The sequence below is a fragment of the Camelus dromedarius genome, chromosome 21 (genome assembly GCF_036321535.1).
Source record: "Camelus dromedarius isolate mCamDro1 chromosome 21, mCamDro1.pat, whole genome shotgun sequence".
In the NCBI taxonomy this organism is placed as follows: Eukaryota; Metazoa; Chordata; class Mammalia; order Artiodactyla; family Camelidae; genus Camelus; species Camelus dromedarius.
In genome coordinates this window covers 21,534,418-21,556,657 of record NC_087456.1, presented here as the reverse complement: position 1 = coordinate 21,556,657, position 22,240 = coordinate 21,534,418, and the positions used below count along the sequence as shown (strand labels likewise).

Here is a 22,240-nt window from a genome sequence, read left to right as displayed (position 1 = left end):
CTCCAATTGATCCAGCACCATTTATTAATTTGCTGCAGGTTTACCTTTTTCATAAATTGTCTAAACACCTCTATTTTGTTCTACTGGTCAATATGCCTGTCCTTGAGCCAACGTTAGCATGTCTTAATTATTATAGCTTTACAGTAAGTCTTGATAGCCACTAGGTATGTCCTCCTTCTTTGCTGTTCCCCATTATTGCTTTGGCTATTCTCAGTCCTTTGTGTGCAGCTGTAATTTTATATTGTCAGTTTTGTGTTTATCCAACAGCTAGTCTCTCCAATCTGCCAGTCTCTCCTTTTAATTGTAGTGTTCAGTCCATTTACATTTAATGTAAATTATGTATAAATTTGGGTCTAAATCTATTATACCTTCTTTTAGAATTTATTACTGTCCCCTCTATTAGTCTGCTAGTTATACATGTTTTCATTGCTGTTTTAGTGGTTGCCCTAGAGATTACAACAGGCATTTTATACTTACCAGAGACAAATAAAAACCAATACATTTACCTTTACCTCAACAATACAAGCGCTTTATAACACTTTTATCTCCAATAACACCCCCCTTTTCTAATGCCCATCTTGGGAGTCCTCCCCTATTTTTACTGGGTATTTTAATCTATTTGTATTTTAAACCCCACAAAACATTATTATTACTAGTTTTATACAGTCGATGATCATTTAAGATTTATCCAATATTTACACTTTTGTTGCTTTTTATTCCTTCTGCCCTCTTTCTAAGCTTCTGTTGGACCATTTCTGATCCTGAAGAACACCTTTTAATATTTCTTTCAAAGCAGATCTCCTGGGGGAGGGGATAGCTCAGTGGTAGAGTGACTGCCTACCTAGGATGCACAAGGTCCTGGGTTCAATACCCAGTACGTCCACTTAAAATATAAAAAAAGTAAATAAATAAATTACCTCCTCCCCCTTAAAAAAAAGCGGGGGGAGGGGACGCAAAGCAGATCTCCTGGTGATGCATTATCTCCATCTTTGTTTTTAAGAACAAGTCTCTATTTCACCTTTATTTTTGGAACTTTAAGGGCTCATTTATTTTCTTTCAGTATTCTGAAATCCATTGCCTCTTAGTATTTGCTGTTTCTACGGAGAAGTCAGCTGACAGTTTATTGTTGCTTCTTTAAAGTCATCCTTTTTTCACTGACTGCTCTAAGAGTTTCACCTATGAGTTCAGTTTACGATGATTTTAATATAATGGGTTTATATGTGGTTTGCTGTGTATTTACAGCATTTCTAAGTTGATGTCCTTTCATTACTTTTGAAAATTCTTGTTTACTACTAGCTCTTCAATTATTGCTTCTGCCCCATTCTCTCCTCTCCTCTGGGACTCCAATTACATATACCTTGTATGTTTTTACTGTACTCTGTATGTCTCTTAAGCTCTTTTTTATATGTCCATATTTTTCTCTCTCAGAACATCACAGCTTCAGCCTGAATATTTCCTTCTGAGCTATATTCCAATTTACTACTTATTTTTAAAGGTTTCTAATTTGCTGTAAAACCCATCACTGAGTTATAATAGCAGTTATTTTATTTTTCAATTCTAAAATTTCCATTTGGTCCTTTTTGAAAGTTTCCAGCTCTCTAATGAAATTTTCAATCTTGTCTTTTATTTCCTTGAACATATTAAGCAGTAGTTAAAGTCAATTTCTGATAATTCCATTAACTGGATTCCCAGTAGATCTGTCCTATTACCGTTCCTCTTGTCTCCTCATATGCTGATTATCTGAATTGAATGCCAGACATTGTCTAGAGACAACTATCAGGAAATTTTGAGGCCTATAATGGTATGTTATGTTTTTCCAGGGAAGATTTACATTTGTTTCTGGCAAGCAGCTAGGGAAACTAACAGTCTCAAATCACCTTAATCCAAAAGAGATTATAGTGATTAGAGGCTGAGAATCAGTTCCTAAAAAAGACCTTTGTACTTCTGAGTCAAGCCTCTTCCCTAAGGTATGGGGCTTCTGGGTCCCAAATCATGGCCTGGAGAATTATCCAGACAACCTTCCCCTGATTAGCTAACTTCTAAGTTTTGTTCTACTAGTCCAGTGAGTCTGCCAAACCTCTGCTCAGCTTCTCAGTCCTCACTTTCAAAACTTACACATGCTTCCAGGTAAACAGAGGTCCAGAGCTGGGCTCACTTCTCTGGTTCTTTCTTCTTTTAGGTCATGGGCCCATAATTCTTCATTGTCATGTAAGCTCTTCAAATAGACACTTTTCTTTTTAATACTCTGTCCAATTGTTTTAGTTCAGAGAGAGAGGCTCTATCTAAATTACTTCATCCATCAATACCCCAATGACATTTTTAAAATATGACGACCACTTAAGACATTATGCTAAGTGAAAGAAGCCAGACATAAAAGGACAAATATTTATGATTCCAATTATTTGAAATATCTAGAATAGTAAAATTCATAAATTTACCAGAAAAAATTATAAAATTGTAAACCCCATTTTAAGGTAAATCTATACTCCTGCTTGGCAAATAGTTTAAAAGGGAAGGCAAAAAAGATAGCTATGTTCACTTCTTCAACTGTCCAGTAACAGTATGTTAGAAAAAGTTGAGGGAAATATTACTAGAATCAAAATCATATTATCTAAATCACTGGTTCACTTTTTCCAATACAGAAATTTTAAAATTTGAATAAATTATTTCATTCATTTATAACTTTCAAGGATAGACAATGCTGTAAATAATCTCAAAAAACTTTTAAAAGTAAAGGGGGAAGCATATATTTTCATTTAATAATAACTGCTTATTGGATCTTCACTAAGGATGTTAACCAGGTTTGGACTTCTTCATAATCCTAATACTTCAAACCCAAAGAGTTTGAATCTAGGTTAGTGGTGATTTCCATCCTACACAAACCCATCCATTTTTAGCCTTATCATAACAGACCAAACCATGCAGTGAACATCCATACTTCCTTCTAACTTGGCTCAATAGCTTATCTTGCCTATGAAGTCATCCACAATCTTCTTCCCCATCTTTTCAACAAATTGATCATTCTTTTATGCCTTCGTTGTGCTACAATTTACATTTATCATAACAAACAACTTACTGTGCTTCCTTTCTCACAGGCTTAACATACCCATTCTTTACTGCATTTTTTTTTCAAGGTCAGGAATTTACCTATATAAAACCTAAGTACAATTAGTGCCTAGAACATAATGAGCATTTAAGTATTTAGAAGAAAGATGGTAGCTTTTCATATATAAGGATATAATTTGTATGTATTCAATTTTACAAATAAATGGTGGGTGATTTTTTTTAATGGCACTTACTACAGAAAGTTTAGGTGTTGTTTAATAAATTATAACAATATGTTTCCACTTAGGATAGACTGATAAGCAGTAAGAAATGTAACAAGGTAATCTGGAATGGAAGGGAACCAATTATTTATTAGATTTATTCTTAGGTACCTTATCATTTTTGTTACTTTAAGCAGCATCTTTATAAAACTGCATTTTCAAATTATTTACCACTAGTTATACAAAACTGCTATTGATTTTTATATACTGATCTTACATCCAGCGATCTCGCTGAACAATCTTATTAGTTCTAATATTTTATCTGCAGATACTCAGGATATTCTAACGTAGACAATTACATCATCATTGAATAGGATCAGCTCTGTTTCTTCCTTTTCGATCCTTATAACTTCTATTTCTTCATCTTCATAGCTCTAGGTTACCTCCTCTGCAATGCTAAATAAAAATGATTATGAAATTTTCCCTGAATCTCGTTTCTTATAGCTTTTCTCCTGGTAAGTTACATTAATAGGTTATCTAATGTTAAATATCCTTACATTACTGAGATAAAGAGAAATAAATCCTATTTGGTCGAGAGATGGTCTCTTTCTTTCCCCCCATATACACTGTTGCATTTGGTCTGCTAATATTGTATTGAGGATTTCTATATTTGAATCAATGTTCACAATTGAAACATGCTTATAATCCTCCTCTCTCAAACTGTTCTTCTGTGATTTAGATATTAAAATTATACTAGCCTCATGAAATATTATTCTTTAGAACAGTTTGTACAAAATAGGTAATAGCTTAAAGGTTTTCAGATTTTGTCTGTAAATGTTCTGGACTCCCTCCCTCTTTTTTTCTTTTATTTTCAGTGTTTTTTTTCCTGCTTTCTTTGGGTTTCCTTATTATATGCCATTAAGATTTATCCATCTACCTACAGGGTATTATGCTAACTGAAATAAGTCAGACAGAAAAAGAAATTCTCTACAATTTTACTTACATGTGGAATCTAAAAAAAAAAATTTTAAAAAACAAGTGTGTATAAATCAATCACTATGTTATACCTCAAAAATTAACCCAACATTGTAAATCAACTATATTTCAATTTTTAAAAGGAGCCCCCCCAAACCAAAAACAAAGACAAAACCAAAAAACAAAAAAACAAACAAAAAACACAGAAGGGAGTGGGGCAGGGATGAATGGAAAAAAAAAAAAAAAGATGTTTGTCCATCTAAGGACAGGTTAGACATTCCACAGGATTCTTCTATACACAGTACCTTGCCACTCAGGTCTACGGTTTTGGGGGGCTTTTTTAAAACATTTTTTAATCTTCATAACTATTTCACCTTAGTATCACAAATTATTTAGAAGAGTTTTTTAAAATTTCTAAACATTTTAAGCAACATTTCATTTGTCAAAAGTTAGAAGTTGTGGAATAGTTTACTTCTCTTCTGAGTAAAAATTTCAGTGCTTCATATGGAAACTTCCTGACTTACACAGCTTTTTTTCTAATTTTGTTTTCCACTGAGGTATAACTGACATAAAATATTATATTCAAGTGTACAGACTAATGATTCAATCCAATTATTCTTAAATAATCATTTTCTTTTTCCCAACATTTAGATACATTTAGGTTTGTTCATCAGTATATCAAATTATCAATTTACCAAAAATTTATTTTATAGCTACTAGTTTTGGACTGTCATGTTTAAAATGTTCAATAATTTCTACAAGGTTCTGGTTGCCCAGTTTTCATTTTTTCTCTATAATAGCAACTTAGGGAATATTCAGTTTGTCTCTGGGCTATCTTACGTCTCGGACACCTGCCTGGAGGAAAGACAGAGAGGAGAGACAGTACTCAGGACAACCTGGATACTAACCGGGCAGCAAGAGTCCTTGGTGCAGAGACTGGGGAGACCAGAGAAGGGCTGAGCAACAGGCACACGGAGCAAAAGGAGGGAGGCTAGGGAGGAGAAAGAACAGGATGGGGGCAGGGGCACAGGGGAGAGAGGGACCGACAGGGAGCCTGGGAGGGCAAAGAGGGGCAGGCTGGGACAGTTTTTATTAAGTAGGTAAACTTGCTAAACTCAGTGAACTGCTCTTTCTGCAGACTGATTCAGCTCTTTAAAAGTTCCTCTCCGGGACAGGAATGTGTTTTTGCCAGGTGCCCTAGGAGTTTCACTGGCCTGCAACCAGTGTTTGTTAATTTCTTGACTGGAGTAGTCTAAGTGAAGCTGGAGGCTCCCATTTTCCAGGTGAGCTCCTAAACCTGTTCAGACAGAAACAAACTCCTTTGCCTACCTGCACTGATAGGATTTTTCTTAGTCCTCTTCATTTATGGTGTGCAGCCCTAGAAGAGTCTCAGCTTTATGCACAGATACCAGTTTCAAAGCCCAGCCTCCCAGAGGCCACAATCCATACATGCGCATATAACAAATCTAAGTCCCTGGATATTACCAGGTCACAATCTCCATCCCAAAATACAGGGATGGTGCAGTATCTGGTTACATTACCTAGTGGAAACTTAGGGACCGACCTTTCTTTAGTAAGAGCTCAGCTGGAAATTTACCTTTCTCCTACATATGTTTAACATTGGTTGATTCCACCATCTTACCAGAACCAGAAGTATTTTGTAAGTTTATTCTTTAAAAAGTCCTCACTGTTACTAGTATATACTTAACGTCAATAAAACTCTATCTACATTTTCCTCTATCTACTGTTTCTGATCTGTGAAGGCTCAAGGAATCAAGTAATCAGATAATCCAGTCACCTTTCTAAGAAACCCAGAGCAGGGAATTAGCAAAGCCTTAGTTGTCATGCCAGACATGAATTACAAAAGCCTAAGTATTCCAGCAACTTAATACCTACAATTTTTCTATCATATATGACTGTAACAATATTTTCTGAAACTATTTACATTTTCAACTCCTTCCTCTAGTCTCATACCCCATATCTTTGGTGGGAAATAAATTCCTTAAACATACAATCTGCTACTTAAATGGTATTTCACATTTTTGTTTGTCCTAAATTTCCTTTAGATTCCAAAGCCTAGCTAGTATTAAGGCCAGAGGATCTAATGAATATTCATAACTGGAAAACTCGTCTTTATATTCTTGAACAATTAGTTCTAAATCCTCATCTAAATTCAAGCTTCATAAGAGGTGAAAAGGGTGGGAGGGTAAATCCAGTTTTTCCCGTAGAGAGTATTTTTATTATAGTTTTAAAGCACTACTTTATTTTACTGAATATACCAAGTCCTTCTGTAATACTAGGTAACTTTAAGAATTAATAGACTCTTACCTGATGGTCCTGAATCTTCCTGCCCACCACTCTGAATGTGTTGTTGCCAGTATGGTGATATATATGAACTCTGCTGAACCCAGTTGAGCCACCAGCTGGCACCCACTTTTTATTGGCATCATCGTAAACCATCACAGCAGCTCTTGCCTGACAGATACTCTGTTCACTGGAAAAAGAAAAAAAAAGTAAGCTTAAGATATTTAAAATATGCCAAGTTTCCCACATAGCCACATAAACTAGAGTTAGCTAACCTAGCAGTCAGTCAACAATTAGTGCTTTACTGGGTGCCAGAAACAACAGTGAACAAGACAGAGGCTTCCTGCCCTTACAGGTAGTGTCTAATGGGGAAGACAGACAAAAAAGTGAACAGTAATAAGGGATCTGAAGGAGGCTGGGCTCCACAAAGAGCACTTAGACAAGCAATATAAATGTTTTCTTCTAAATCTGAGTATCTAACACATTCATTAAACTGAATACAACTACAAGTTCATCACTCGTAACAGAAATACTTAAGTGGCAACATTTACATAACCCTACAGAAAGATTACATTGAAACAAGCTAAGATATACAATCCAAGAAACAAATTTACTACTAATTGTAAGTAATAATTCAATAAACAAATCTGTAAATTAATACACAAAAGTATTTTCCAGTTTTCAAAAATTATTTTGGGGCATACATGACTTTTACCAAGGTTCAAGAAATAATCTCTCTTCAAGAAGTCCCAATGGGATCGTACAAGCTAAAGCAATAGTTAAAACCCTATTTGTAAATTAGATCACTTCATGCGCCAAAAAAAAAAAAAGTTAAGTATGTAAGAAATCTAAAACCAGGAAAGTGAAATATAACGTCCCAACTTCTGCCTCCACTTTTTTCTTCCCCATTGCTATACACTGGGTTGCTGAAGACATTCCAAATACTGAAGCACATAGTTAACTGAATAGCTTTGACTAGTATTTAATTAATCAAGATATATATAAACCATTTAACCCATCAATCAAATGTCTGGACATTTCAATTCCTCTGGGAAAGTTATAACCATAGAAACAAAGACATCTCTACACACTTTTTAAATTTTTTTTTTTTTGGAGGGGGCAGGTAATTAGGTCTATTTATTTATTTTTAGAGGAGGTGCTGGGGATTTAACCCAGGACCTTGTGTATGCTAAGCATGCACTCTACCACTTGAGCTATACCCTCTCCCCCAGACATCTCTAAATGAACATATCAAAGTAGCCAAGAAAGGCCCAAAATGTAAAAATTAGTTGATTAGTTTTCTAAAGAAAATGGAAAACCTTCAAAATGAGGTATTAAGGATACAAATCCAACTCTAAAAGCCAAGAAGCACCAAGAGAAACCAAGATTAAAAGAAAGAAAAAAATAAGATGCAGGTTAAAAAGAGCTGAGGTGTTACTGGAGAGCAGTAATAGCCATGCAGTTGATGTGGCAAGCTGTGAAGATACAAACTAAGCCCAAATAACTCTGCAGTTCTAGAAGGCGTCTAGCACTCAGAGAAGCCACATCAAGGCCCAGTCAGGACAGGACGGCACTGCCCAATGGGACTCACAGTGATTAAGTTAAGTCCTTCCTTTCCTTTCCACACACATGAGGACCTCATCTCACTAGAGACACATTCTGCAGTATAGTAAAAAAAAAAAAAAACTGATCTTTATCCTAGTTCTTGGAACAGAGCTCCTAAAACCCTTGGCATCTCCCAAGTGGTAAGAGAGTCTCTGGCATACTAATGAATGACTCTAGGCTTCTGGATGGGGGCTGGGTGCCAGAAATTCCAAGCCATGACCTGAGGAAAAAAATTTTCAGTCCTGCCCTTTCTCCACCTCTGGTCTCAATCCCCAATGGCCAATGATGTAGGCAATCCTGCCTACATAATGAATTATATCTCAATAAAGTTGCTACAGAAAGGAAAGAAAGTAGGGAGGAAGGGAGTTTCCGCATAGGCAGGCAAAGATGAGGAAAAAAATTAAAACTTGCAAAACATGTATCAGACATGTATCCAGGATGCATTTTTAAAGCTCAACAATTAAAGACAACCAATAAAATACTGGGCAAATAATGTGCATAGATGTCACAAAACATGATATGTAAATGGCTGGTAAATCCATGTAGAAGTGCTAAACATCATTAACCATCAGGGAAATACAAATTAAAAGCACAACAGGATGTCATTACCCACTCATCAGAACAGCTAGAATGTGGTGCAGCCACAACTCCCATGCAAGGCTGATGGAAATACAAAGTTGTTCAACAACTTTGAAAGACAATTTGGTGGTTTTTTGTTTTTGTTTTGTGGAGGGAGGTAATTAGGTTTATTTATTTTTATTTTATTTATTTTTTTTAATGGAGGTACTGGGGATTGAACCCAGGACCTCATGCACACTAAGTGCACGCTCTACCACTGAGCTATATACCCTCCCGTTTTTTTTTTTTAATATATAGAACTAAACATTCACTTACCTTGACATTTTAATTCCAAAGCTAGGTACTGCCCCAAACTGGAAACAGCCCAAGTATCCATCCACAGAATGGATAAATCATTGTATATTCATACAATGGTATATGATTGAGCAAAAAAAATAACAGATACATACAACAACACAGAGGAAGAGCAAAAAACATTACACTGTGAGGGAAACCTTACCCAAGAGTGTATATTGTATGATTCCTAATAGATGAAGTTCTGGGTCAGGAAATACTAATTTATAGTGGAAATAAATCAGAACAGTGGTTGTCTATAGGGGAGGAAGGCAGTGAAAATGCGGATGACATGGGAAGGGGCTTAGGGAACTTTGCCATCATCCCAGAATGTTCTGTACCTTGAAAAAGATTTGGGTTACACAGGTGTGTGCATCTGTCAATACTCACCTAAAAGGTCTGTGCATTTCACTGTATATATTTTACCACAAAAGAGAAAAAACTGTATCACTGAACTCCAGCTATATACTGAAATACTTAGGAAATAAGTGTTTGAAATTCATCAAAATAAATACATTTTACATATGGCTAGATAAATATGTGACAAAGCAAGTATAGTAAAATATTAATGGTAGAATCTAGATTGTGGGTATATAGATTTTCACTGAGTAATTCTTTCAATGGTTCTGTGTGTTTAAAATTTTTCATAATAACTGTTAGAGGTTGGGTAAATTAACCAAGCATTTATTCCTGTGCAGCCTTCTCTGTAAAGGAGCTAATTATGCACAGACTTAACACTTACAATAAAAATTATGAATATGTAACAGTACATTTTTTCATCCTCAGTAATAAAAAGGAAAGACAAAAGACTGGCATGTTTTATTTCTCCACATTCATTCAAATAAGAACTCTAAAATTTTTTAAATTGAATGGGTTGAGAAACAATGTGTGGATGAAAACAATCAGCTTGGCAAGTCATGGAGTGACTAATCCCCTCCCTCTATAGCTCAAAATACACACACACCATCACTACCACCACCACCACCACCACCACCACCACCACAGCTTAGATCAAAGTCCACACTCACAGTTCCAAGTAATACCTGTTAAAAAGTGCCAAAAAGTTATTCCAGCCCATACTGTTCTTCAAAGCTCGAAGCCAATATAGACAACCGCCTAGTATTTATTTCTACCTGCATATCACAAACATCCCTCAAAATGCAACCTATTTTTCTCCCTCACCCTCCTGCCCCTCCCTATTTCCAATCCCAGGTGAAGTATATCAAAAACCCTACTGTCTGGCCCCAGCTAGGCACCCAAGTGCCACTCTAGACTGCTGCTGTGCTGTCATCCCCACATCGGGCACCAAGTCCTGTCAACTCCCCATTCTGTCCCATTGCCACTGCTTTAATGCATTATTTCCAGAATTACTACAGGGAAGTCCAATATAGTAGTCTTACGTCTGCCTTCTCCAGGTAGAAATACCATAATCAGCACTTTCCAAACAAGGATAAGCACCTGAATATTACCTAGAAAATATAATGTCTATTTCTGCATAGGAGACTCCAGTTAAGAATATTTTAATTAGGACCTTTTACAAAACAGATTTGTATTTATTTCTGCTGGCTTTACTAATCTCATTTCTAGGTAAAACTGTCATGCACACATTTGTATAACCTTAAATAAGTTGCTATTATACCTAAGCCTCAGTTTCCTGATTTCTAAAGTGGAATGCTAATAGTACCTACCCTCATAGAACTGCCAGTATTTGGCACATGCTGGGCACTCAATAATGTTAGCCATTCTTAGCATCAGCAGCAGTAGCATTTCAGTAGAGGAGGATAGCTAATACATGTGGTTCCAGAATCACAGGTGACGGCAACACTACCAACTACAGTGCACCCTTAACATTCCATGTGTTGACAAGCAAACCTAAAGATCCATGGCACACATGGAGTCACCCTTCAACCAATACAGGAATCGGCCAGTCTAGTGCATGGAGAGTGAGCCTGATCAACTTCCTACCATCTGCAGGCCAGTGGGGCCTTCCTCACTTCTCCTCGTGCTGGGGTACCTATTTAATTTGACTGCTATTATAGGCTATAGTGGTTATTTATGGATCTGGGAATTCTCATTGGCCTTGAAATGTCACAAGTATACTGCTGTAAACGGCTGTTGCTTAGCACATCTCTATGTGACTGGAATATAATTCTAACTCCTTGTTTCAATTTAACTGCTACTGCATGTGATTTAAGAATTACAGACTCTTCAAGTCCTAAGAAGTTGTCTTCTGTTAATTTTTTAGTATCTGAATTAAGTCAACTTAAAATAAGATATATATGAATATGATATTCAGGTACAATGGATATTTAGTCAAACTGTATCGATTATAAATGATGCTTTTAATGCTTCAAAATAACTACCTAAGGAAAACCTGGTTTTCCTATTACTCTAAGGAAACCCTTGATTTCCCAAGAGTATTTCTTGGACATTCATGGTTCCAGACCAGATATTTATAGTTTGGCAAATATATTCAACATTCACCAGCTGCCAACAATTGCTCAAAACTACTTTATAAGTGGTGAAGTTCTGCCCTGAAAAACAGTTTGTCCACTAGAGCTGGGAAAGCATACTTCTCTCCTCTTTCCCATATATAGTTCTTCCATGCAGAGGAATTCAGCTCCCAAATATGACATACCACATCACCCTTGGCACAAATTAGCTAATTAAACATGGCCAGCATACTTTAATTCTGAGGACTAGGCTATGATGACTACCATAAAACAAAAATTCCAGAAAAAATACTTGAAGAGTATATGAGATGACACTTAGAAGACCTTCAACACACACATACCCTTAAGAATTCTAGGGGGCCTGAAGAGCCTACGGCAAACAAATTTCTTGGAAGTTTCACATTAAAATGTAATGAGTATTTTGCAATTCACTCCATTACACAGCCTTTGATGTTCTACACGATGTTCTCCCCAAAAAACCTTTCAGCAAAACTGATGCTCCAGGTAGAGAGGCCATGTTTGTCTTATGGTCTGCTCCATATACTAGCACACCGCATGTCCCGGGGGTTGGGGGGGACAAGTACCCCAGCAGTGTGAGAAGGTGGAAGTAACAAAGAGTGCTTTAAGTGTTTCAAGAGGAAGCCTGAACTTCAAAGTGAACACCAAAACTCTATGCAGGCATTGGGAAGTGGAAGAATATATACAGATGGAAAAGTCAGTCATGTGATTGACACTGACGACAGAATAAACATGATAAAAGCTAAGAGTGATTTAGGAATCACAAGCGTGTGATGTCTGTTCATGTACTCTGGCAGTGTGTTCTGAAAGTAATTATAGCACAGTCTAATCAAAGAGAATTACTGGCCATAATCTGAAAAACAGCAGCCCCGCTTCCATCATTCATCTTCAGCCAGATACAAACTGCATGATATTTCAGAAATTCTGAATTTCTTGGTCTGTATTTCTACAAAACACTAAAACAAGGTGTAATGGTAATTATTATATATATATATATATTTTTAAAAAGCTCCTTGACTAGAAGGCATTAGTGCTGTGCTTTTCTAGAGTTATTAACAATCTGCTTGGAGTGAAGACTATTTGCTGGAACTCCTGAAGAAGTAACCAAATTAATGTGCCTTTAGAGTATACCTATTATGCTCACACCTTATCAGCTGTAAAATTCTCTTTTCAGTCTACCATAAGAAGCTGAAATGAGTGTGCATGCAATAAATGTTGAGGTGAGGCTAGAAATGCAGAGATGATTTTATCTTGAGAACCGACTACACTGCTTCAATGGCACATTGCTAGATTCAGAGTTCAAAGGTATTTGTTCCTAAATGGTCGTGAAAAGCCATGAACACATATAGTATTTTCAGTTCTTTCAATTTAAATGAGGACATCTTCAAGCAGTGTTTCCGCGATTGCTTCAGTGAAATGACATCATTACAGTCTACTAGATTTTGCTGCCCCACTGAGCCAGCAGTCTCTCTTCTCTCCATTCTTTTAATCAGGCTATTCCTGTATGTCCAGAAGCCTTCTGTGCCCATCTTCTTGTTACTGCTCAATCGGTATCTCACAGTCACATCCAAGTACTGTTCCTGGGCTGGGATCCTTCCCACACCACCTTATAGGTCTGCAAGCACCACAGAACTCCAGGAATATGCCCATCACAGGATGATTCTTATTGTACTGTAACAATTTATTAGGCAGTGCACTTCCTGGCACAGAGAACAGCATCACCTCTATCTACAGTGTTAGTATCTGAAGCATATTCAAATATTTGCTGATTGTCAAATGAGCAAACAGACTACAACGCTCAGCATGAAACATGGACAACCACTATTTTGATCTTTTTAGACCTTTCATTAGTGATCACCTCCCACAGAAATAATACGCAATTTTATATTTGAAGACAATGGGAAAATTTCTTACTTAATAGATGTCTCTGCTAAAAGCATAATCAGTGTAGGTTAGAACCTAACCTTCTAAATTCTGTTTATTTATATATTTACTTATGCACTAAATAAATATACAGAATTGACAGAATTGAGGAAAAATAGGCATATAGAAAACAACACATTCAGTGTCTGATCTATTTAACTGGAGTGTGGGAACAACTCAAATCTTAAAACTACCAAACTATAATCATGACACAAAGATTTAAACTAAATATTTCTACTAATCAGGTAATTTTAGTCAAAGTCCAAAACTAAAGCTGGTTTAATGAACTATATGTTGACCTGAGTAGTTGGTCATACTTACTCTAATTATTAACAAAATGAGGGGAAAATACGCCCAGCTTTTGAACAGAATACCTAAAACCAGTCTCCCAATCATGAAATGTGCTTTGTCATGACAAACAGGTACCTACAAGAAGACAGGCACTATTCAGAACTTACTAAAGCATGATTTTATACCCATATTCTCATGTGTTAGCTTAATCTTTTAATTTTGTGGCAGCTGACTATCAGCTGGCATAGGACCTAAATCATGATCCTACTTCTCAAAGTAATTCACATACATCTCCAAGTAACAGCTGTGTAATTTTTATAGTATATCTAAAAATATAAAGTTCAAAACATTAAATGAATTTCATCTAACATTTAGAAACATGACTGAACAAAATACAGTCAACTCAGTTCATGCTAAAGGAGTAATTTAGCAGAAGGCAACATTCAAAATGATGAGTAATTCAATTCATAAAAAACAAAAATGTTTATGGGCTACATTTTAATTTTAGAAGTATCCTCTTTTTTCCTCAAGATATGTAATGCCTGCAGCTATACTTAAAGTATTCTTTTGATTATTATTTACCTAGTGCTACAGAGGATATTCTTTTTGGCTAAAAATTTAGAAAACTATAGTTTCCTCAATATTCTGATATAGTTCTATGCTCTCCCACAACTTTAATTGATAAAGACTTTTCTGAAGCTGGCTTATTTTGTCTTTCCTTGACTGACCTCATAAGCCACTTAGCTGCAAAGACTCATGCCGTCTTTTAATACGCTCTCCCAGAAGTCCCACTGCTAATGAGACAGACAGCTATGTCTAACACAAAGTTTTCCTTGCCGAAAAACCCCATTTTCAGATACTCTTCTCCCCTTAGTGACAATCACAGTAGGGACTTATATTTTCCTTAGGCTAAGCCTGCCAGGCAAACTCCCTGCCAACCAGACCTGGCACCTGATCAACATTGTCTGAAGGACTCAAGTTGAGTTCAGCCCCCGAGTCTTCAATACCCTGAGCTCTAAAATAAAATGGTTCCTGAAACTACCCAAGTTATATTACAAAACTAGGAGGAACACATAAAGCCTTGGTGAAGCTTGGGTTGGGGTGGAGGGGAGGGCTGGCTTCAAAAAGTACTTTTTCAAAAAGCTTAACTATCTAACTATTCATCAAATAGCACTTATAAATTATACAACAACCAAAAAAGACTACAATTATCTTCCAATTATTAAGCCTAAAGGGAGTGATTTAGCTTATGAATATTACTCTAAATCAGTGTTAAGTTTCTAGGAAATCTGACTTATTTTGTCTAGCAAAACAAGTTGGAAACTTGCTGTACAAGATAACCATTTCATTTCAAAAGTCAAAGAATAAAACATCACAATCAGGTGATATGGATGCATTGTGGGCAACAAAGACTTAAAAATTACTGTTTATCTTGCAGCTGTATAGGCTATTTCTTACACACAGCTGCCACCTTAAGACTTCAATTTTTCTCTAGATATTCAAATGAAAATTAAAATAAGACATCTGACCAGTGAGATAAAAATGGTAAATTAAGTTGAACAAGTGGCCACAGCTGCCAGTTGTACTGTTTCTGTTATTCTGAAGAGAGGTCTAGGACAGAAGACTTAATTAAATCCCCTTCTCTTTCCTCCCCTCCTTTCTCACACACTCTTTAAAAAGACAATAAAAAGCTCTCCAGTCAAGTAGTGGACACCATTCCTATATGTGGGACATACACCCAAAGTAACCAATTATTTGCTTCAATTCTGCCAAGAAACAAATATTCTACCAGTGGTGAAATATAACAACTTAAACATTAAAATCATGTTAAATCATTACACACAGAGACTCCTTGTTTTATAATGGTAGCACCCTGAAACAAGGTTAACACTGAAACAAGATATAACCCAAACTGGAGGACATTATACAAAATAAATGATCTTTACTCATCAAAAAGGTCAAGGTTAAGAAAGACTGAAGAACATTCCATATTAAAAGAGATGTAACAACAAAATTCAACATGCCATCCGAATTGAATTCCAGATCAGAAAAAAAATATTTTTTGTCTTCTTTTGCTATAACAATAAAATATTAAGAAATGCATAAGGCCTACTAGATATATTCCAAGATCATATTCTACTGAGAGCCAGATCTGAAATTAACCTGTTTAACTTTTTAAGAGTTTGCTTCTGCTTAATTTCTTTTCACAATTATTATTTAGTTATATGCTTCTATATGACTTCTATCTTCACAGAACCTCTGCAAGGTCATTATTCTTAATTCCTTTTTAAAGATAAGGTAACAGCTGCAAAGAACTGAAGGAACCTCCCTCAGAGCACCCAGCGGGACCAAAAGCCCCTTCAGAGTGTTTATTTAATACACTAATATCTCACGTGGTAAAATTAAAAGAGAATTAAGTTGTTCCACTTATGAGAATATTCCCATACTTTTATACATGAGTTTCAAAACTTTATTTTTAATTATTAACCATTTGAAAAGAATATAAAGTAAACTATATAATATTCTCCTGTCTTCTAAAAAAAGAACACGACACAAGAGTAAACAGGAAAGAAAGTGAGAAGATAGAAATGAAGGAAGAAAAGAAAGGAGAGAGGGAGAAAGAAAAAGGAACAAAAAGAAAAAGAAAGGGAAAGACAAAGTATATTCAAAATAAAAAGAACTAAAAATCCTAAATAACAATTGGGTGAGGGGGAAACTCACCCAAGAACATGAAAATGCAATAAAGTACTTGTCTTACTGGATAAGATTCAGATATTGGTAATTTTTTAAAACCAACAGAACTAAATAAACATATATACGTTCCAAGTTAAGAGCAAATGGCTAAGACATACACACACAAAAGGAATGTATAAATTTGAAACCAACAATAAAATTCCATCGATCCAGTGGAAAGCAGGAAGGAGTAAAGAAGACAAGAAAGAATAAAAGGATGGTAAAACAAGAATGCCTTTATAATGGAGAGATCTGGTGGACACCATCTTAACAAAATGATCAAGTTTAACATCTCAGTGTCAGGGAAAACTGCCACTATGGGCCTCTAGATGATGGACTGAAAAGAATACAACCTCACTAGGTAATAGAATATTTCTATACCGAAACATTTAGCCTGAATATATTCACGAAGAAACAAACATATTCAAAATAGGTATTTTACAAAGCAACTGACTTGGCCCCCTCAGAATGGCAGTATCAAGAAAGAAAGAAAAAGCTGAAGAACTATTCTAGAATCTAGACCAAAGGAGACTAAAGAGACAGGACGATTAAATGTAATTGATGAATGGATGGAAGGGAGAGAAGAGCACCAAAGAACATTACTGGGAAATTTATGAAAACCCGAAGGTAGACAATATATTAGACAATATTATTGCATCAATGCTAAACACCTAGAATATGATAACTGTATTGTGATTCCGCAGGAGAGTGCCCATGTTTTTATTTGGGGTAAAGTGTTGTTTGACTCTCAAACAGTATACAAAGAAACACACAGGTATACAAAGAAAAATTAGTAAGAAAGCAAATATGAAAAAATATTAACTGGTCAATCTACATGAAGACATTTTTTTAAATAGGTAAACTCTATCAAACTTTTAAGGAAGTTTATTCTCATCTTAAATAACTTTTTTCTGAAAGTAAAAAAGAGCAAAAAGCTGCCTCACTCATTTTATCAGGCTAGTCATCTTGATTCTAAAAACCAGATAACACTATAAAGTTACAGGCTAATTCACTTACAAAAGTAGATGTAAAAAAATCCTAAATAAAATGTTGACTAACCAAATCCAATAGTGTACTGTAAATTTAAAAAAATAAAAGATTTTCCATATTCAAGGCTAAAAAAATGATTATGTCAAAGAAGCAGAAAAACTGGAAGAAATCAATATCTATTTAATAATTTTTTACCTTGGCAAACCAGGAATTGGAGTAAGTTTCCTTAATTTGGTAAAGGTCATATATACCCAAAACTTATAACAAAGAGAAACGTCATATGCACTCCCTTAAGTTAAAAAAGGGTATTAGTATGCTGTCTAGCATAGTGCTAAAGTCCCTGATCATCACTGTGAGAAAGGAAAGTAACATTTAGGAGGGAAGAGAGAAAACTGGCACTGTTCCTAGTGACACCATCTATCTAAAACCACCAATACAAACCATAAATATCAGAATATCATTTCCTTACCAAAATTAATCTATAAATTTAATGCAATCTTAAATTCTAGTTGGATACTTTAAAGAACTCAAAACTTATCCTCAAAACATTTTTGTTTATGCAAAAATAAAGGTTAACCAACAGCTAAATCAACTTTAAAAAAATAAACTTGCAGGATCACACATTAAGACATGCCACAATATTGAGAACACTATGGTATAAAAACAAAAACAAATGGCCAACTAGAACTAAATGAGAACTTACTCCCTGATGCACAAAATTAAATGATAATTTAATAAAGGATATAAGGGAACCACAAATCAATGGCCAAAAAAATGGGCTGTTTAATCAATGGCTCTGGACCATCCAAAATGAGGACTCCACCTTAAGAGTCATTTTCTCTAACTAAAAATAAACACATAATTTAACAAAACAAACATTATAATTAGATACGAAACTTCTTAAAACTTCTAAAGAAATTTTTAACTACATATATACCTCTTTATTAAGAGTTCAAAGTATATGTTTAAAAGCCAGTGAAGAATAACCCCTGAAATGAATTATTTAAGACAGGGTAATCTGCATCTCCTATAAAATTATTTCAAATTATACATTAATATTCTGAATTAAATTAGAGAAAATTGGAAAAAGTATGCCTTCAAATATAAACTTCTGCTTTTTCTCTTTTTCCAAAACTGCAGTTCTGGTAATCTTTAAATTTAACACTAGTACCAAGTTCAATTTCAAAAAGAAAAGCAATTGCTATGTCTATTCTACCACAGCCTCAAAATGTACAGAGAGGCATTCATTATAGGCAAGCCTGGCTACCGAAGTGCTATGAGTCATGTTTATTTTCAAACACTCAGGGAATATCAATCAGAAGGACTGTGAAAATCAGAAGGACATTTAAGAAAAACGTTAGTATTTACCAAATGTAAAAGTTTTAAATTACAGCACCAGCCAACACATGAAACGGTCAAACAAATCATGTAACATAAAATTTCACAAATTTAAACAGCATATGGCTACGGGTTTAAATGGTCAAAATAAAAAATGTTGATCACTTAGGATTGTAAAGATAAAAAACTGTGAAGTCAGAAATGTCATATAAATCATAAAAGTACTACCCAGTAGCCTTTCAAAGACTAGGTTTTAAAGGGTCAGTCTTATTCTAAATCTTACTTATTCAACTATAATACAATATAAAACTTTTTGTGGGTACTGTTAATTTCTGCTAGAAACTTCTGATAAGCAAAAATTTATGTATATGCCAAAAAAAAAAAAAATCTTCAGTAGCAGTACACAGAGTAAAATAACAACACTCATTCCACTAAATGAACTCAGAAACTTAAGCTATTTTTAGTAGTAGACATATAAACCAGAATTCCTTGTCTCTTCCATTTTGAAAACACCAAACTCTTAGGAGGTATTCCAGGCATAAAACCTACACTCTGACCATTTTTGGCCAGTAAACTTACTACTGTTCCTTTTTCCTTTGGATAAAGTCAATGACTTAGGACAGAATGTGCAAACAGAGCTAAAGAGGAAATGAGACTTAATATAAAAGGGGGTAAATAAGTAGGTGGGAAAACATGCACTGGATGTCTAGCAAACAAAGGAGGACTGCTTACCGAGTGACTTGTCCATAAGCAATAAATACCAATGTTTAAAAATCATGTGTTAGAAAACAAACTTAGGGTTACCAAAGAGGGAAGGTGGGAAGGGATAAATCAGGAATTTGGGATTAACAGACACACACTACTATACATAAAATAGATTAGCAACAGGGTCCTACTGCATAGCACAGGGAACTATATTCAGTATCTTGAAATAACCTACAACGGAAAAGAACCTGAAAAAGGATAGATACAATCTGTATATGGAGAACTGAATTACTCTACTGTACACCTGAAACTATCACAACATTGTAAATTAATTATACTTCAATTAAAAAAAACCAAAATGGTATGTGTTAACATACAACACTGGAATATATTAACAGAATATAAAAGACCAAACAGTATAAATCCTCCTTTTTTATTCAGTTAAATAGCACAAAAGAGCAACAAATATTTGTAAATGGAAAAAAACAAGATTTGATAATAAGAATAATTCAGGTATTATTATTTAGGTAAGCCCTAAGAGAAAAGATTATAAGATGGCTGCAATCATGTGCTAAATCAATATTAAGTAGACACGATAGTGGGCTTGCTAAGGGTTAAAGAGTTTATACATAATAGGGTTCATGTCAGTATGCAGTGTTGATTGCTCACACGGCTTATGGAAGAAAATCTGCACAACAGAAAAACAATTCCAAAAATTTGAACCTGGAGCAATCAACTTGCTTGTTAATCTCTGAAATGCAAATAGGAAATACCAAATTAAAAATCTGAAACACACATATGCAACTTGTAAAATAGGGTAACTTATTACTATGAAAAGATAATAAAAATATTACAAAATAAAGCTTAAAACTTGTAAAACAAAGTGCTACATCTGTCCTTTAAACAGTCCTGCTATACCACAAAAAGTACTACTAATTATGCTTAAACAAATAGTGAATATATTATAATCTAATTTTAAAATAGACTGGATACAAAGATCTACCTTTTAAACTTTACTGGAAAAAAAAAGTCACAATTTTTTCTTTGTATTTAACCAAGCAAGATCTAACAGTTAAAACTAGCCTTTTGGTCAAACAGTTCTCGAAACGTGCAAGCTTTAAGTTTCCCAACAATCAAGATGTATCAGGGTATACATGTTGTGCCTGTGTTGTAACAAAACCAGGTATAAAGCAAAACTCAAGCATGGTCATAAACATGAGTCAGTTACTGATCTTTACTGAAAAACAGTGAGTTACAACAGGAATCCCTCTTAAATATGATCTAATCTATTCTGTTTTTATTTCTTTTTTATTGAAGTACAGTTGACTTACAATGTTGTGTTAGTTTTATTCCATTTTTAAACTATTATCACAAAATTTGAAAGAGCAAAAGCAATTAACTAGATGTATTCAAGTAACCATTTTAAGACTAATTACAATTAGCTGGAAACAAATACTCTGTCTTGAAATGAAAAATGATAAATACTACTTAAAATAAATATTACTCTCTATTAAATGCCCATGAGGTTTCTGAAAAGGTTAGGAATGCCAAAAAACAAAAGGCACTAGAATCAAAGATTCTACTTCCCACAAACATTAACTAATCTTATCTCTGATAGTTAACCTTCCCCATACTTACTGTGACTTACACTGGATAGGAGATTTTCAACCACAGTCTCATTTAATCATTGCAATAAACACTAAAACAGATACTGTCTGTTGTTATTCCCATTTTGCAGATGACGAAATTGAGGCTTGCCCAAAGAACTTGCCTAAGGTTATAAAGGTGTAAAATCAGGATTCAATCTTGAGCAATCAGAGGCAAGATTCCTTCCCAACTAATTGTGTATGCATTTGGTCATTCTGGTTTCAACTTCTTCATCCAGAAAATGAAAGGTTCAATTTTATTTAGTTTAATTAACAAATGGGATATCAGCAACAGAATTTTCAACTTTTACACAAGACAAATCTAGAAGCAATAGAAAAGATATCTTTAAAAAATTAGAACCCAAATATCCCAATATAAAAAGACAATTCACAAAACATTTAGAGAAGCCTAATAAAGATATGGAAAATACTGAATGAATCTCACTAGGCAAAGAAATGCAAATTAAAACAAGATACCCTTTTAAACTTTGATAACGTCAGAATGGGAAAAGGGCACTAGCATATCTTGCTGATAAAGGTAAAATAGCAGTGTAGGCATTCTGAGAGCTTTGTCCTTTGTCCTTAATCATCGAGAAAGTCTTTGAAACCTAAATACGCAGTGATCCAGCAGATTACATTTCTGTAGGTTTCACTTAAGGAACTATATTATGTGTATATAAGGATATTAAACCAACAACTTCTCAATGATGGGAAATTTCAACAAGGCACTGACTGGGTAAAATACATTTTTACGTTGAACCTTATGAAACTGCTGATACTGAAATCACTTGTGAATAGAAAAGCATATGGTAATTTTTAAAGTAATATATATCTATATTTGAAATGGACATTTTTTGATATTAAATAGGGGGAAAGGGATACACAAAACATACTGTTTTAAGAAAAAAGACCAATAGAAAGTACTTGAGAAGCAGTGCTATATCCAGGCACTGTAACAAACACCGTCTTTAATTTCACGCAATCATCCTGTTACTCTCAGTTCAGATTTGGGAGTAAATCTTACGGAGATTAAATAATTTAGGGAACTATTAAGGGGCAAGGCTAAGATTCATACCAGGCC

At 34.8% G+C, this 22,240-nt stretch overlaps 1 protein-coding gene across 8 annotated transcripts in view; it reads right to left on the bottom strand.

The window, feature by feature from the left end:
• Positions 1-22,240, bottom strand: part of ENAH (ENAH actin regulator) — a 135,200-nt gene that overhangs the window by 71,618 nt on the left and 41,342 nt on the right. For all 8 annotated transcript variants that reach the window (XM_064477262.1, XM_064477264.1, XM_064477263.1 and 5 more), the window contains exon 2: positions 6,570-6,735. In XM_064477262.1, the coding sequence (XP_064333332.1) occupies positions 6,570-6,735 (166 nt within the window). The remainder of the gene's footprint in view (positions 1-6,569; positions 6,736-22,240) is intronic.